The sequence below is a fragment of the Chaetodon trifascialis genome, chromosome 6, assembly GCF_039877785.1.
Source record: "Chaetodon trifascialis isolate fChaTrf1 chromosome 6, fChaTrf1.hap1, whole genome shotgun sequence".
Lineage (NCBI taxonomy): Eukaryota > Metazoa > Chordata > Actinopteri > Chaetodontiformes > Chaetodontidae > Chaetodon > Chaetodon trifascialis.
The window spans coordinates 9,665,797-9,682,736 of record NC_092061.1 but is presented as its reverse complement, the minus strand read 5'-3'; the positions used below and the strand labels follow the sequence as shown (position 1 = coordinate 9,682,736).

The window sequence follows — 16,940 nt, the reverse complement described above, 5'->3', positions numbered from 1 at the left end:
TTGTTGCCTTGGAACTGAAGATGTCCTCATTTTGGTTGTAAATGTATTTTTACCTTCTTACACACAGACACAGAGGTGAATGAATCACAGAGAGCTGAGCTGAACTGCTTTCTGAGGATCTATAAACAAGACAGGCCAAAGCAGTCGCTAAAATACAGAACTGGTTTAACGATAATTAAAATAAAGCAGACTGAAGGGAGGATGGTTTAAAAAAACAGGTTTTACTGTTAGTAATTAATGTCTATGTGCATGTGCCTGCATGAACACACAACTCTTCTTACAAACCGGGGCAAATTGTTTAGATTGCATGACGAATGTATCACTAAAAGAATACTAATGAAAAGTTATTTGCCCAGGTCTGACTATGGAGAGCTGATGATGCAGAGATGTTTGTCCTACCTGGAGCATCTGACTGCCGAGGCCCTCCCTCTCCTTATACGGTCGTATGACACCATCCTCGTGGATGAAACGAGGAGGACGCAGCGATTCAACATCTTGTGAAGTCTCTGCTGCCCTAAAAAGGAGGCAAGGCACACAAATGTGTACTTCATGCACAAACAAAACAGAGTTTATTCTGCCAAATAGCTTCTGCCACAGCTCAATGACCAGCTGTGCTAAACAGCTGGTTATTCTTTATGTATTTACTGTGCATGATTTATTTCTGAAAACACACTTTGCTACAAATCATTATCGTCTTACCTATACTATACAAGTATTTTTGCATATATCCTTGGAGGTTAACTTGAATTGTATGTTCTTAAACTGGCAAATCGCTAAAAATAAGCACTGTGTAGAGGCCAGACGTTGAACGTGCAAACATATGCGGCACTTATCTGTAAACACACTGGTGCTGTAAACACATGGACACTGCTGCACGTCCATGGGAGTGCATGCACGCAGAAAAGAACGTACCTCTTGATCCCTTGGAAAGTACTGCTGGCCATGTCAATAATGCCTCCGGTCGGTCTGGCTACTGCACCAACCAGACCTTTCCCAACACCTTTAAAAAAGCCTGCTGCACCCTCCTTCTGGGCTCCTGCAAAAATAACACATCATCAAACATCCAAACAAAGCTGGGCACACAATTACAGTATATAGTACATATTGTTATATTATTTTGACCGTAAAAGTTTCATATGTTATGACTACAATCTGTACGAGGGGCCAATTCAACAGACCTTTAATAGGTTTGGTAACAATCCCTGTGATCCCACTGACAAATCCCTAAAAGGAAAACACAACAATATCACCAGGGAGCAGCAAGACATTCACGACAGGAGAATTCCTAATGGTAGACCCTCTTTTTATTTCTATTCTTACTAGTTACTTACTTACTAGTTAATCTGTTAAATGATTGAATGAGAGGTGCAACGGACAACTTAATTCAGGCCATTATTCTACATTCTTACACTTAAAAACATGTTGCAAAGGTACATTTTCTTCTGACCAACAGAAGTTTGAGTACGTACAGACACTAATCCCTTTCCACCTCTGGTCAGCCCCTCTCTAAAGCTACTGGGTTGTTTGTTCATGGTCTCTCGTCTCTTCTGCTGGTATTCCTCATCCATCGTTATGGCAGCGACACCTTTTGCCATGGCACCTGTGATCCTGGAGGCCGCACCTGCTATACCCCCTGGAAGGCAGATGGGAGTATTTCCAGATACAAAACTCTTTAATATGTTTATTTCTTGTTAAAGTTGTTTGTGGTAGAGACTCTTTACTATGTTCTTCTGTCTTATTCTACTCTTGCTTCAACTTGAACAAAGAACAAACAACACTGAAGGCCAGGAAGAAACTGACGAACCACAGGCACATGAAAGAATAACATGCTCTAATACAAAACACAAAAACCTAAACAAGGAATTAAGTGTATTTATGTGTATCTTTATACAACAGTCATCACACCCAAGGTATCAAACACCTTTTAAGAGATATCATTCTCATATGAGGCCGGTGCTTACCTACAGCTCCTCCCACCAGAGCCTTCACCCCGAGAGCCATTCCTTCAACGAACTCCTCAGGCCCCTGGATGGCTCCCTAGAAGACCACAGATAAGAGTTAAACACAAAGAACATGTAAAGTCTGCACGGCTGTAAATGTTAACATAAACCTAATGCTTTGTTTTTGATAGCTGTTCACAATTACTGGAGTCCTAAAATGTAAATGTTCACCTTAAATAAAGAGCACTTAACTATTTGAATGCCACAACACTGATACATTATTTTATCATTTATCTGTACTTGTACTACTTTTCTACCTGATAGGGCTCATAGAAGAAGGCTTCCACTCCCTCTGACAGTCCTCTGATCAGCCCAAAAGGATTTCCAAGTACATCCAGGCCCAGCACCAGCACATACATCTGTTTAATAGCCTGAAAGATGATGGATAGAAACTGGTAAGCCCACTCTTAGCCAGGCCCTGGTTGGTTTTGGTTAAATTATGCACAATTTTTCAGAATTAATGCCTTGATGGGTACATAAAAGAGCAATATATGGGATATACTCCATTACTGCAGTTTCTCAGTTACTATGTCTTTGTCAGTAATGCGTGAGTGTGTCTTACCTGCTTGGAATAATGTCTGATGACCTCCCACTGTAGCTGCTGGGTGGTACAAAACTGGAAGGTCAACTCAAAGAAGGCCAGCCTGAAATAAATGACAGAATCTGTCAAGTAGCAGAAATTCTTACATAAACAAATCACACAGAAGTAAATAAATATATATTTTCTATTTGGGCCTTCGCATGTGTTCGTACTTGAAGACGACGTCCTGCGCATCAGTGAGTGTGGCGCCGATGCTCTTCAGCAGCAGGTTGAGGGACTGAACAGGAATGAGTTCTGTTTCTCTCACCTCCTTCAGGCCGTCTTCTCCTCCGGTGCTCAGAGAGAAACTAAGGTGCAGCTGCGTAAACAAAAACACGACTAAGCATGGCTGTTTCCGGTGCTAAACTCACGACAGAAATGTGCACTGTATCTGTGCCTTGTGAAAACATTTTCATGCTGTTTTATTCATGCTTTTCCCCCTTTCAAAAGTAAATGGTTTGCTTAAGTTTTTTTTTTTTTTTTTAAATCGTGCTGTTGTTGCAGAGATGAAGAAGACAAACTAATTGGACTCCATTACAACGCCAATTCCAAAAAAATTAGGACCCTGTGTTTCCACAGCTTCTTTGTTTTTTGGAATCAGGGTTATAAGAACTTTGCCGCTTAATATTTGTTCATCATCATTTTTGCACTACCTACACACACACTGCACAAACCTTGATGGGAGAAATGTGGAAGTACTCATAGAGGCTGATGGGAGAGGTGTCAGCAGCAGAGACATGATTTAGCTCTGTCTTCATATACTCTATGTCCTTCTCAAACAGCTCCACCTAGAGGAATAAGACAAGAACAAATGCACAGGAATATAAACGTACAGGCACAAAAACAGCAGGATCTCAACTCTTCAAGTCGCTAAAGACACAGATTCTGATCAAAACGCAGAGGTGTGACGTGAGCATCTGACCTCCTGTTCTGAGCTCATGATGCTGGCATTCTCAGGTGTGAACATGTCCAGGATGGCGTACAGGAAGCCCAGATCGAGCTTCAGATCCATCTCTTGAATCAGCACTTTGAAGTACCTGAGGTAGACAGACATTCCCGTCACCATTTGGAAGCCAGACTGAGAAAACAGTTGATGCAAAAATGGAAAGCATTTCGAATACAAATGGCTCAGAATCCGAATCAAAGTACAACTCGTGCCTTCTGAAGGTAGGAAAAATCAATTAGAAAATGGAAAACATTGCGAAAATACATTTCAGGGCATCACGACAGAACAGACTCAAAGGAAAAACAATTACTTGATGCGAGAGATGTCAGAGTGCCCTGCTGTTCTGGTAACAATGCTGATATCAGTCAGAGGTTTAGGTTCTGTAAGAAAAATAAAACCATCACGCTCTGAAATACTGCAAATAAACAGCACAAAACGCTGAATTAAACATGACATAAAACGTGGATTAACAGACCATGGTCCATGGTGATAGATTTGGGCAGTTTCACAGGGTAAAAAACATATGGGAAGATTGCTCCTGGCAGCTGATTCTGGATCTGTGGCACAAAAAAGGATGTATAACTAAAACTGGTGGATAGGAACAAAGTAAAGGACTCAAAATACAATAGTGAACAAATGCTGAGGAAGGTAATTTGTAATACCGTAATACAGATAATACTATGTAATACACTTCAGACTCATGTTTATATGACTTCTTTTCACCTGAATGCGGTGGATTTGGACACGGTAGGCTCTCTGTCGTGGTGAGACACTGTACTCCACCTTCACCCCAGGCAGGAAGTGCCTCCTGAGGGGAACGTCACACGGTTGCAGCATCTGCATATCCACGCCATTAGGAGTAAAGCGCACCTGAAAGACAATTACATCACACAGTTGAACAAATAGGAGCCTGCGACTACTGACTGCTTTCATTATAAATTAACCACCTGCAGCAGTTTCAAACCAGGAAAGCTGATTATACGTGCATTCATTCTCTAACCTGGAAGCTGTTTTCCAGATCGACAATGCTGTCGTCTACAGGTCCAGATTCAATGTACTCTCTGAAGCTGTTCTCCAGCATCTCAGCTTCTTTAGTGCTCAGCGTCTTCCACCGACTCTTCTTCTTAGGCTTTAATTCCCACACCACATCAGAGCTATGACCAGACAAACAAGACAGTGTAAAATCAAACCTCATGCAAATCTATATGCATTCAACTGCATTCCACAGTGCAAACATTTAGCATTGCAACCTCTTCTGAAACACAATTTGATGCACCGAACTGGCAGTGAGCTGTGGTCATAACATGAACATGCACGGGCTTTGCTGGTCAGGTTTTGCACTTTTAACTGTATGTGTGTATGTGTAAACGTGTGCCTTGCTGGTTAGCTACCTTGTGATCCCAATAAAGGAGACCTCCTGGCTGCTGCTGTTGTTGATCAGAGACACGCCCACATTCTGTAGCATCAAGATGATTTCCTGCTCAGCCAGCTGCGCCTTCTCGCTCTCACAGAGCAGCTTGTAGATACGCTGCTCCTCAGTGAACAGCACAACGCGCTGGAGACCTTTGGATCAACAACAAACCCAAACAATACTGATTCAAAACTTTACTTATTCCAGAGTAGAATTCTCCTTATCCCTTTCCCCTTTGCTCCAGGCGAATCAGTGAATGTAAGACTGCATAAAACAAAGTTACAGAATATACTGAAGTGGTCTGGGGAGCAAATTTCAACTCCTTGTACTTTACCTTCATAGAAAGAGATCACAAACAGTTTTCCCTCATTGTTCATGTCCTTACGCAGGTCCTAAACACACAGGAGCAGACAAAGGCACATACTGTTAAAACGCACATCATAGGGTCTCATCTGACAACTGTGTTCACATCTAAAACACAACAAACTGTGTTGACAATTAACATTATATGAATTACACCATAACTCGTTCCTAAGAGAGGCAGAAAAATGGATGATCTAGACCAACTCTAATTCTAAAAGTACGCATCGTCAAAATACCGAGTGTGATGTCTACAAGGTCATCAGCTGGAAAGGTAAAGCACCTTTACTTTGACAAGGTGAGAAGTTAAGGTAAATGAATAAATACTGTATCATTCCTCAACCACAAACAGTACTGTGTCTCGGGTACAGTACAGTACCTCCTCATTCTTCAGCTTCCCGCTGTAAGCACCACACTTCCAGCAAAGCTCTCGGGAGCCAGTGGGTTCAGTCCAGGTGTAGTGCACAGCTTTTCCAGGCTCCAGCTCTTCCTGCTCCGCCTCCTTCTGCGAGCTGGGCACACACACGACATCCACCCAGTCACACACATACTGTATACATCAGCAACATTGCTTAAAACTACTAAAAATCAAAAAAATATTCCACTGATTTGAGATGACCGGAAGCAAATAATGACAGATGGCAGTACAGTGATACAAGAGAGCCCAGCCACCAAGAATCGATACCGCCATGACAACCATCCAATCCAAAGTACCTGTCTGACAGAAGACACAAAACACTCCCATAAACAGACAGACACATGACCGTATATGACAGTACGACAGCCAAAGTACCCAAGACCTCTTCTGGAGAGAGAAGGTTTAAGTATGCACATAGACTTTGATACTGATCTCGATTCGAACAAGACAAAGCAGACATAAGAAAATGAAAGAAGCCATAATCTACAGATGGAGATGAAAAACAAGAGAATACGATGCAACAGAACGACTGGAAGAAGCAGGAGGTTTGATTCCACTGGCAGAATCCCATCCAGTCAGCAGCATTCACAACTAGTATTTCTACAAGTAAAGATGATTAATACTTGATAGAAAAACACAGTAATCAATGAGTAAATGGGTTTACATGTCTAACCCGCTCCTTTTACTCTGCACCAATGGTCCTGAAACACTTTGGATCAAGACAGGGGGTTAATAAAGTAGGTCTTTAGGAAAGAGTGTACAAAGCGGATATCATTGTTTTAAGGCTTGAAATATTTAGCAAAAGTAGTTCATGATACACATATTTCTAAGAAATTTCAAAAGTATGTGTCACACAGTATAATTTCTGCATGGTCCACACAGTATTTATTTCTCATTGGTGAGGGTTAGGAGCAGACTACACAGGCAAACCAGGATCACAGTTGAGGCGGTCTTCTTCTACTTATCTTTTACCTGCACTCTTCATCTGAACACACTCTGCACTCAGGGATGCTCTCACATTTAAGTGACCGTGGCAGTTGCCCTTTAGTGTTACACCACTTCACATGTACGTGCTGCACCATTTGTGTGTTTCTGCCCTCTTGCCTGCCTTGTAAATTGCGTTTTTATGCTGTACTTCATTCGTCCAACTGGTGTCATCCTCAACTGCTCATTTTGCAGAAGCTAGGTGTTGTACTAACTACAGTTTGTAAGGCTTTTGTGTTGCTTCTAAAACACTTTAAGTAACTCTTAATTTACTGTTAAATGGACTGTTGTGTATTTTCACAACCTTCACAGGATGTGTGTTTAGCTCTGTCACAGCTGTTCACCTACACACAGTGAGAGCAGAAGACTAAATTCCCAAACTGTAAGTAAATTGTTATGACATAAATTTTATAGATTTATATATTTTTCCTGTGAAGGAGAAAACTGGCAACTCAACTTTTCTATTTTTTTCCCAGCAAGTAAAAATCAGTTGGCACCGACATAAAGAGCGACAGCAATAAACAACTAATGCAGCACTTTGAGATGATCCTTTCAGATCCTCATTTGTTCTTATTCTCCCCTCCCATTCTCAATTCTCAGTCCTTTCCTGAGTTTAGAGTGTGTCAAAAGAGTTTCTCCTTTTCAAATTTTTCTACCTGTCCTCCTCCACTGAGAAGGAGAGGTCGAGCAGCTTGTCAGCCACCCACGTGGGCTCTGTCCTGGTGCTGCATGACCCACAACACACAAAACATAAATCACTATCAGCAAAAAACAAAAGCACTGTCAGTTATCATTAACCAAATGGTTTAAGGCTGTTGGAACAAGGAGAAAAGAGTACTGTCATTCATTCATTCATTCATTCATTCCACAAATATCAAACAAAAAAATCAAAAGAATGCAAATGTAAATGTTGTGTATGAAGAACTACGACTTTGTTGGTAAAACCTTTTGACCTTTTGACTTTTGACCTTTTGAATACAAAACGTCATCAATTCATCATTTTATCCTATGAGACATTTGTGTGAAATGCTCATAATGAGTTATGGTCAAACGTGTTTAGTGTGGTCCTAGTGACCTTTGAACACCAAAATCTTCTCAGTTCATCCTTGAGCCCAAGTGGACATTTGTGTCATATTTGAGGAAATTCCCTCAAGGCATTCCTGACATAATGCATTTACAAGAATGGAACAGACAGACAGACAGACGCACAACCCAAAAACATAACTCCTCGGGGCACAGCTGTTGCTGGTGCGGAAGCATAACAAAAATAACCGAGATAAAAATGAGCAGAAAACCTGATAGGAAATACAGAAGCTGAATGGAAAGGTATGGCACAACTGGCAACCTACCTTAGATTTTGTGTTTACACTTGATTGTGCACTTCCTCATCTTACCGTGAGTGTGGCAAATCCACAACATAAGTCAAAGGAAACTTAGAGCACTTTGAAAGCACATTCACAGAGAACATTTAGACCAAAGAAGCGCTGCATTATCACGTAATAAAACAGTAGAAAATGTTATGACAGGAATGTTTTAACTAACCCTTTAACAGAAGATAACATGTTCCAAACAGATAGAACTTCCTTCAGTAATTTAACTTCACTGAAATCGGTGAAATCAATCCTCAGCAAATACTTCACCCACATTTCATTTTCTCATCCACTCCCTGTCTCCTTCCTGTGTTTGTACTGATGAACCATGGTGACATAATTCATCTCCATCATGTTTCCTATCAAACTTCTATCCTTCCTCCTCACCCACATGTGCACAGGTTCTTTCTAAAACATTGCTTTTCTATGTGTTTTGGCCTTGAAACAGTGTGTGTATCATATTTTTTATTAACATGTTCTGAGAAGGTGAGAGGAAAAACTGTTTTCTATAATTCCAGTAAACATGTGGACGAGGCATGTGCCTATTTAAGTACATGCTTCCCAGTAAGTATTTAGTGCTGTGTCTTTTCTCACCTCTGATGGAACTGCAGAGTTTGGTCTTTCGTGTGGTTGATAATCAGGAAAGGGGCCGCGCCGTCATGGTATTCAGAGAATCGGATCGTTGCCGAGTGCTCTGACAGGTTCACATCTACAATGATCCCACCCACCTGCAGAAAAATAACAAGTCTACATACTGGTATATAGTATAAGGGTTTATAAAATGTTCTGCAGCCACTTTCAGTATATTTCATTAGACCTGGACACACAGGAACATGAACTTTCATCGCAGATGAAAACAGCACACCTTGTAATAAATCACTTAACATGAAGAGACAACACTTATCTTCTACTTACAGAGTTGTCCAGATGCAGCAAAAGGCAGTTTTCTGGTCGTGTGAAGTCAATAGTCCGTGGAGGTAACAAACAGCCTCCTACTTTGATCTTTAGCTGCTTGGTGTCGTTCTCAGGCCAGAAGGGAATGGCTGACTAAACGTGGAATAAAACAAAACCACAAAACCTTTAATGACACTGCACAGTCAGGGTTTCATCTGCCAGTGTTACACAGTAAAAACAGTAAATTTAGCCATCAAAGGTCTTAGTTTGTAGATTCTGTCAAAACTAAGCAATATAAAAATCTGACTCTACTTGATGATTAATGATTTATCACATTTAAGCAATTTCAGAAAGTTAAAGCTGATGTCTTCAACATCCTGTACATCTATACACTGCACATCTATAATCAGTAACATCTTTCTGATCCAGGCATTAATTGAAACGTTTAACATTTTAAGGATTAATAATGCAAACATTTTAACTGTACTTGGCATTAGTGAGAGTCAAAATGTCCAACTGTCAGGTAGCTGTACTGCTTGGTATTATTCATTTGTTGCTGCCATGGCAGTGAATGTATACAGCATTTAAGTGTAAGTATAATTCACTGGCTGTAAAAACAGTTGCTTGTGCAAGGAAGAACTGATGCAAACAGTAACTGGTTTGGCTCTGACCTGTTCTGGCTGAGCCTCCGTCCAGGTGTCCTGCCCCTCTTCACATATGAAGACGCTGTGCTTGGTTCTGTTGACCAGCATATAAAACGGCACGAAGCTCACAATGCGGGTTAGACTGAAACTGCTCGCGTCAATCTTCACACCAACCTGAGGTCAGACAGACGTCACACAAATACACAGATGATTATTAAACTTTCCTCAGTTATATACAAAAGTACTTCAAAACTCCACCCAAAACATCTGACTTTTTAAATCAAGCTTATGTGACAGTAAGTCTGGATTAATTTATATCTCAGTATCAGCCTCTGTGGCAAAATCTTACCAGGTAATCTTTGTATCGGCCTTTACATTTGACATCTCCATGGCTACCAACTGTATCCAGGGAGAATTCATCGGAAAGTTCACTGTCTGAGATCATAAGACGCACCTGAGGGATGAAAAAAGATGACATTCATATACGATAAGAAATACAATAAGAAACAGCAAGAGGTTACTGAGATGGATCTTTGGAAGTGCCTATTGAATTGTGTGCTTTACTGTACTGTACTGAATATTACATATATCACTATGTACAAGCAAAGAAACACTGACTGATTTCTCTGACTAATTCATTCAATGATTGACTTGAAAAAGGGCAATAAATAAATGGATAAAATCTTTTTGTATTAATAGTAATTTCAGATACCAAGTTGCCATATTGTCTGGACAAATTGCGGTAGTTTTTTTTGGGCCCTTATCAAAAACAAACAAGATATTTCAGCGTTGTACTGATACATGTGAGAAAATGAAGTCTTTACCTTATTATTTCTCAGGAAGTAACGGGGCTTGAAGGAGAAGAGGAGGGGCATGTCATAGTCCAGCGGGTGTTTGCGGTGGATATCGTCGGCTTTGTACTGAAGCAGCCTGCCTGTCTTGTTCACCATCCAATATGGAGAGTGGATAGCAACCACCGTTTGTCCTGGGTTATATTTAACATGCACTGCTATGTCCAACTCAGCCCTCTTCCTCTCCGTCCCTTCGCCGTCATCTTCGTCATTCTCTCGCAGAGACTGGAACACTATGAAGGCGATTTCTTCCTGATCACTGCGGAGACTGTATGACATGATCATTTGTTTATTTCTGATGAGAACTGCAGAAGGCAATTGATTTTAAACTTTCCTTTTATACAATAAAGACGATTAATATGATTAATATGCATCCCTTCATCTGCTGTGTTCTTAAAAACATACTATGTGGGAACTGTGGCCCACCTATGAACAGAATTGCTTTTTCAATTGTTAGTTATGACCAATACGTAGAAAACAAGGACACAATAATGATGGGAAAGTAAAATATCAACTTTAAATGAAATTGAAGTCAAACCTGTACTCAGAAGACCAGTCCTGAGCCAAGTAGTCCAGCAGACAGAGATCGAGACTTGACTGGTTGATGACTGCAGTGTGAAGCTGGGCAGAGTAGCCTGGGTTCAGAGTGGCCTCAGGGGCAGACACTCCACTGTCCTGTTAAGCAGGAGGCAGAGAAGGACACTGAGTACAACAGTGGAGCTGGATTATCAGATTTTAGTATAGTATAGTATATTTTCAACCTAGAAGGCTGACCTGAGTAGTGATTACCAGGCACATCCTACCTTTAGTTTGTACGAGATGGGGTAAGGCAGCAGGTTGCGTAGCAGGACGGTAGGCCACAGGTGAAGCACAAAGGGCACATCAAAGTTCTCCCCAACACCTCCGGTGTGTTTGCATGTCACAGCGTCTTTTACTGGCACGATGTTGACTATCAGTACACCACCCTCATCTCCACAGCGACGGCAGGTCTGCTGGAGGTGTTTCTCGGGCTGCTGGTTGCTGATGTCTTCGTAACTGAAGCCCTCTGAACACTCAAACTGCTCACCCTGATTGTCACCGTCACCCTCTATTATCGGCTGAAGGCTGAGCTCAGACCTGAGGGGGGCAGCAGAGAGTAGATGTGGTGAAGGATTTTGAAAGAGAGAGAAAAGGACACAAAAAAGAGACCGTATGAAGATGTGTTTTCACGTTTGCCCTCACCTATATGAGTCCAGAGGCACACAGAACTCCTCAGTAGGAAGAGCTGTACCGAGACATGTTGATCCTTCGAACACGTTGAATGGGAATGAGAAATGATTGATGATCTGCAAGAAAGGAGAGAAAAGATTTAAAATATCGTATTTCGATTATCATCTGTAATTCTATTCTATTTGATACGTAAAGAGCTACCTCAGGGACGGCTGCTTATTGTCATTTCTTTTGGAAGGATTTCAACTTTTTGCACTCATGTCTTGATATACAATGATTGAAGCCTAAACCGTCCGGTTAATTGACATTATTACATATTTCATTATCTTAAAAGATGGAGTTCAGAGGAGATCTAATAAAGAATGTATGCTTCTTGAAGGGAGAGGGTCATTTATATTCCTACAACACATCCTACATTATATTTTACAGATAACTTAAACATGAAAATGTGCAAACATGTATAAGATAATCAGTTAAATACCTGGAAAGGAGAGCGGATCTTGATGTACTTGCTGCCCTCCACAGAGGAAATCTGACAGACCAGGAAACGAGTGACTCCTGAGTCTTTATGCATCACACTGTACATCCCCCTGCCCACCTTGATCAGGGGGATCACACTGGTTGAGGTGTGGCCCATCGGAGCTGGAGAAGGCAGAGGACATAAGAGCAGTTCATATGTAACATGTTGACATTTTTCATATATTAGATGATGAAATTGAGTATACTGTAAGATGTGTGTATAACAAAATAGTGTTGGCAGTAATGTGCACGTGGGTGATACTGAAACAGCAACTGATAGTCTTGCATGTGCATATACAGTATATTTATGTATATAGGTTAACTTACTAGGCTGTATGAAGTAGTCCTTTGCACTCAAGGAGATCATGGCTGAGAACTGGTCTGAGTCTGTTGTGGCTGAATAATCCATCCCGAGGGTTTCCCCATCCTGCAGCTTCACAGTGTAGTTGGTGCTGTGCTGGCCGATGGGACAAAACATCTCACTGTGGCGGACGGACACTGGCAAGCCCAGGCGGTTTTTCACTACAAAAGGAGCTTCATCTTTCTGGAAGGAATCAGCCGTCTGTTTGGCAGCCTCTGCAAATGCCTGAGAAAAGGCGAGAACATGAATGTTACAGACGACCATCCATCCTTAGACTTCCTGTTAAAAAACAATTACAGCCCTTCTCTTACCGTGCCCAGGTTACTCAGCATGGCCAGTCCACATTTGGAGAGCGTGATGTTGAGCTGGTCTTTACTGCTAATGACGATGACCGTTTTATAGTCTGGGACATTGTAATCCACTTCATCTGATAAACCTGTGTACTTCATTGGCTTCTTCTTCATCTGGTTATAGGATGGTAAAAAGAGAAACACTGTGTGTGTGTGTATCTGCATGTGTGAGTATACATATACTCTATATATGTGCATGTGTCGTACACATCAGTACCTTCAGTTCAAGACTCCATGGTCTGAAACCGTCTCTTGTCTCATCTTCTAAGGGCTCCAGTAGTGGTTCCCACACTCCCACCACCTCATTGTAATAGTGAACCTGAAGCCAATTCAACAAGAAAACTTCAGTAACCTTCACAGTCGGGCTGCTCGATTATGCCACAAATCATAATCACAATTATTTTTGTGAATATCGATATATTGTGTGTGTGTGTGTGTGTGTGTGTGTGTGTGTTACCTCCAGGATGAGCTCACTGTGCAAGTTAATGAGTGTGGACCAGTTTGTCACATCTCCATGGAAGGAGGACTTGGCCAGAAGCATGGGGATAGTGCGGTGCCCGACTCCAGCCTCCAGAGTCAGACAGATGGATTTGATTGTCACCTGCAGGGAAAAGCCAATGAAATGACACAACCAGTTCTTATGCATCAAACTAGAATGTGTTTCGTTATGTGAATAGAATAAAATATGACAGCAAAAGAGATCAAGGTTTATAATATAAGAGTAAGCAAAGTTTATATATAAAAACTGCAAAACAAATCTTAACTGAAATGGTATTATCGCTTGCAATCATACTTTATAATTAGTTGAGTCACATTGCAGATAAATACCTGCAATGACTCTCCCTGTGGTATCAGTGGGGCCAGTGATGCTGTGTCTTCATCCCCATCCTCTTCTAGGAACCAGAGTTTGAGCTCCTTCCAGCCCCTTTTCTCCCACAGGTCCACAGGAACAGGACTTTCCAGCTCCTCGGGGGTCTCTGCTGTGGGAGTGAGTGCTGACTGGATGGTGATCACTGTGTTGATGATGATAGGAGATACCTGGGCATAGAGACATACAACTGGTTCATACCAATTTCATAGCTCAAAGCTAAATTTCAGTTTATTATCATACAAATAGTGAACCTTCTTCTTTCAGATGTTTTTATTGTGGACCATTTTCAAAGGTAACAAATGTTCATCAGATAATGAATAATTTTAAATATGTCAGCCTGGATAAAAGGGATGTGATTTGTTTGCTAGATGTGGATGAAAACGACTTATCACCACATTTTGGTGTGCTAACCATCAGCTTCAAGCCATGGCACATCTTGGAGCCACTTGAAATCTATTTTTCTTGCTCGGGGTTAATGTGTCTTTATGGTGGCAGAACACCAGAGAAGTTAATATTAATATTAATGTCAGGTGTCCTTTGGACATCTCTCACAGTAGGTTACTTCAGTGCATCATCATGTGTTGACAAGAAACGCGTTTAGACAAGAAATTTGTGTTGACGATAAATGACAGTTGCTGCCATCTGCTTCTACCGCCATCTGTTGGATTGCAGCAGCTTTACTGTGTGAACTGTTTACAGTGTCACTATTTACAAGGGATCCCATTCACGACATTGTCCATTATATGAGGCAGACCAAATTCTGTTACGCATTTCAGATTTTTGTTAAGCACAACTACATACTTACTGTTATGTACATTCCTAATAATAACAAAAATAACAACATGTATAACATCATCTGCAAGACATCTAACACATATTCCTGGACTCAGAATGTGTAATAATAATAAAAATAATAAAACAACTACCTTCAGTGTGAGAGCATTGATGGAGACCTCCATAGCCTGAGGGGATGTTGGGAACTGAGTACTCTGGAAGAACACCTGACACGGCTGCAGCACTGTGGTCACATTGTTTTTCCTCTTCTCCGTCAAGAAGGGACACGCCACTACCTACAATAACAACCATAATCAAGACAAACTTTATATTAGTTGCTGTTGCTTATGCCTTCTCCCAATTACATTGCAGTGGCAATACAAACCTGGAGGTCCTTGATAGCCGCAGTCATCTGTGATCCCTCTGCGCCACTTTTCATCACTAGTTCACACTCTGTGGTCATCACCAGGGCAGGAGCGTCAGCACGCGTCAGGTCAGCCACAAATACAATTTCCGGGTTTCGCACCAAAACTTTCATCTCCGTCTTCGTCACCACGGCTGGAGCTGCAGCTAATCAGAGGAAAACATCAGTTCAGAGAACAGGGAACAAATTATGGAAGACTACTTTAATTCATATCTACCCACAACTCTATGCACAGTATGTGAATCATTGTGTTACCAGACAGATAAAGTCTAAAACTAACTAGAAAGGAATATGATTAACTCACTTGACTCTTTAGATGTGACAGAGGAGTTAATGTTCTTTTTATCTCCCACTCCAGTGCTGCTCTTTGGTTGTGGCACTTGGGCAAAACCCTGCTGGGTGGCCTTGAGAAAGATATCTGCCACGGTGAGCAGGAACTCCATGCTGGCACACAGGTACACATCCTGCACCACTGTGTCCAAAATGGTGCCATCACGGCCCTGACGGTAGTTCACCTCCACCATCATGTTCTGCTCTGCACCGGGACGCATTGCCATCATCCTGGAGAAGACGTCATTTAACGGTGTTAAAGAAATGAACAAGAGGGATGTGGAGGAGAGAAACAGACGTTTTTTTTGTCAGCTTTTTCATGGTTTGATAGGCAAGTGTACAAATACATACTTCTCTGTCTGGATGTGCATAGACAATGCATGTGCGACTGTGTGTAAAAGTGCAAAGCAAGGTGTATATGCAGGATATATACAGACAAATATGTTCATATGTCTGTGTGCATATACCTCGGGGTGACCATCTTGATCCTGGGTCTCTTGTCATCTAGAAGACAGGCAGCCAGACAGACCGAGGCCTTCATGGAGCTGTCGGAGAACATGTGGACGGAGGTGGAGATGGTGCCCAGAGTAAACTCTGCCAACTTCAGCTGCTCATCATGTGAATCCAACAGCTGCATCTGGATAATGACATATACACTGAGTTAGACTGTGCTAGTGACGCATGTCTTGTAAAATGAAGAGGTACACGCCTCATGTTATGTTTACACATCACTTGTGAGTGGCATATTGTCTGTGTATATGTGTGTGTATGCATTACCACATTCTCATGAGGGCTATATAAGACCAGCGTCATTGAGTCGAACTTGAAGTCTAATTTCAGTGTGTTCTTCAGCTGCTTGTTTTTCTGTGTCTCCACGACAGCAGCCGTCACTACTGTGTTACCTACAGAGTGATCACAGCACAAACACATTTTCAGATTCCAAAAGCTTTCCAGGATTGCTGTGGTCCTGGAAAACCTGTAGCTGGCTCATCTTAACTGGTCAATTGTCCACTTTCATTTTGTAGACTGACAAAAATGTACTTATCTACCCATTAAGATCCTTTGTCTAATTTTCTTCTGTTTGAAACCACTACATACACATGAACACAAAAAACATAACACCAAGTCCTTACTGCTGGCAGGTCCAGTGGTTCCAGAGCCTTGTGACTCTTTGTTAGACACAGAGTCAGAGGAGGGGTCAGTGGTGGGCGGACAAGCTGGAGGTGGAACAGCATCGGACTTCTCTGACAAGTTCTCACTGAGCGTCCTCAGGACCACTGTCATGTCATCCTGGCTGAGGATCAGCTGTTGGGAACAGACACAAGATTTTACAATACTAATAAATAAAAAACACCTGGACTGGTCATTTCTTACAGCACTACTTACACTCATTGGTTTGAGATGAGCAGTGATCTCTATGTCAGGTATGTTGTGGTACCAGTTGGATGAAAGATTTCTCTGGATTTCCAAGTCCAGGCTGACTGGCTTCAGCACCTGGATCTCTCCCTGAAAACCTTCATTTACGTATGAGGTCCTGAAAGCAACAACAACACTGAGTAATGAGAGAAATTATCAAGAATAATATATGATTATTGGAAATATCAACCAATCATGTTTGAGTATTCTGCAAAACATCTTCTTTCA

At 41.6% G+C, this 16,940-nt stretch overlaps 1 protein-coding gene across 1 annotated transcript in view; it reads right to left on the bottom strand.

Moving 5' to 3' along the window:
- vps13a (vacuolar protein sorting 13 homolog A) overlaps positions 1–16,940 on the bottom strand; it is a 32,210-nt gene that overhangs the window by 4,233 nt on the left and 11,037 nt on the right. Inside the window, exons 34-72 of the mRNA XM_070963723.1 lie at positions 16,683–16,830; positions 16,430–16,601; positions 16,074–16,198; positions 15,764–15,933; positions 15,271–15,527; positions 14,928–15,112; positions 14,695–14,838; positions 13,726–13,935; positions 13,355–13,498; positions 13,115–13,216; positions 12,859–13,011; positions 12,514–12,772; positions 12,149–12,309; positions 11,680–11,783; positions 11,262–11,574; positions 10,997–11,133; positions 10,432–10,726; positions 9,957–10,061; positions 9,635–9,781; positions 8,985–9,116; positions 8,664–8,797; positions 7,356–7,424; positions 5,677–5,809; positions 5,272–5,329; positions 4,918–5,089; positions 4,527–4,680; positions 4,250–4,396; positions 4,002–4,083; positions 3,837–3,906; positions 3,503–3,617; positions 3,255–3,368; positions 2,754–2,899; positions 2,563–2,644; positions 2,258–2,371; positions 1,962–2,037; positions 1,470–1,633; positions 1,179–1,224; positions 913–1,036; positions 400–514 (exon numbers count right to left, since the gene is read on the bottom strand). Of these exons, the coding sequence (XP_070819824.1) occupies positions 400–514; positions 913–1,036; positions 1,179–1,224; positions 1,470–1,633; positions 1,962–2,037; positions 2,258–2,371; positions 2,563–2,644; positions 2,754–2,899; positions 3,255–3,368; positions 3,503–3,617; positions 3,837–3,906; positions 4,002–4,083; positions 4,250–4,396; positions 4,527–4,680; positions 4,918–5,089; positions 5,272–5,329; positions 5,677–5,809; positions 7,356–7,424; positions 8,664–8,797; positions 8,985–9,116; positions 9,635–9,781; positions 9,957–10,061; positions 10,432–10,726; positions 10,997–11,133; positions 11,262–11,574; positions 11,680–11,783; positions 12,149–12,309; positions 12,514–12,772; positions 12,859–13,011; positions 13,115–13,216; positions 13,355–13,498; positions 13,726–13,935; positions 14,695–14,838; positions 14,928–15,112; positions 15,271–15,527; positions 15,764–15,933; positions 16,074–16,198; positions 16,430–16,601; positions 16,683–16,830 (5,578 nt within the window). The remainder of the gene's footprint in view (positions 1–399; positions 515–912; positions 1,037–1,178; positions 1,225–1,469; positions 1,634–1,961; positions 2,038–2,257; positions 2,372–2,562; positions 2,645–2,753; positions 2,900–3,254; positions 3,369–3,502; positions 3,618–3,836; positions 3,907–4,001; positions 4,084–4,249; positions 4,397–4,526; positions 4,681–4,917; positions 5,090–5,271; positions 5,330–5,676; positions 5,810–7,355; positions 7,425–8,663; positions 8,798–8,984; positions 9,117–9,634; positions 9,782–9,956; positions 10,062–10,431; positions 10,727–10,996; positions 11,134–11,261; positions 11,575–11,679; positions 11,784–12,148; positions 12,310–12,513; positions 12,773–12,858; positions 13,012–13,114; positions 13,217–13,354; positions 13,499–13,725; positions 13,936–14,694; positions 14,839–14,927; positions 15,113–15,270; positions 15,528–15,763; positions 15,934–16,073; positions 16,199–16,429; positions 16,602–16,682; positions 16,831–16,940) is intronic.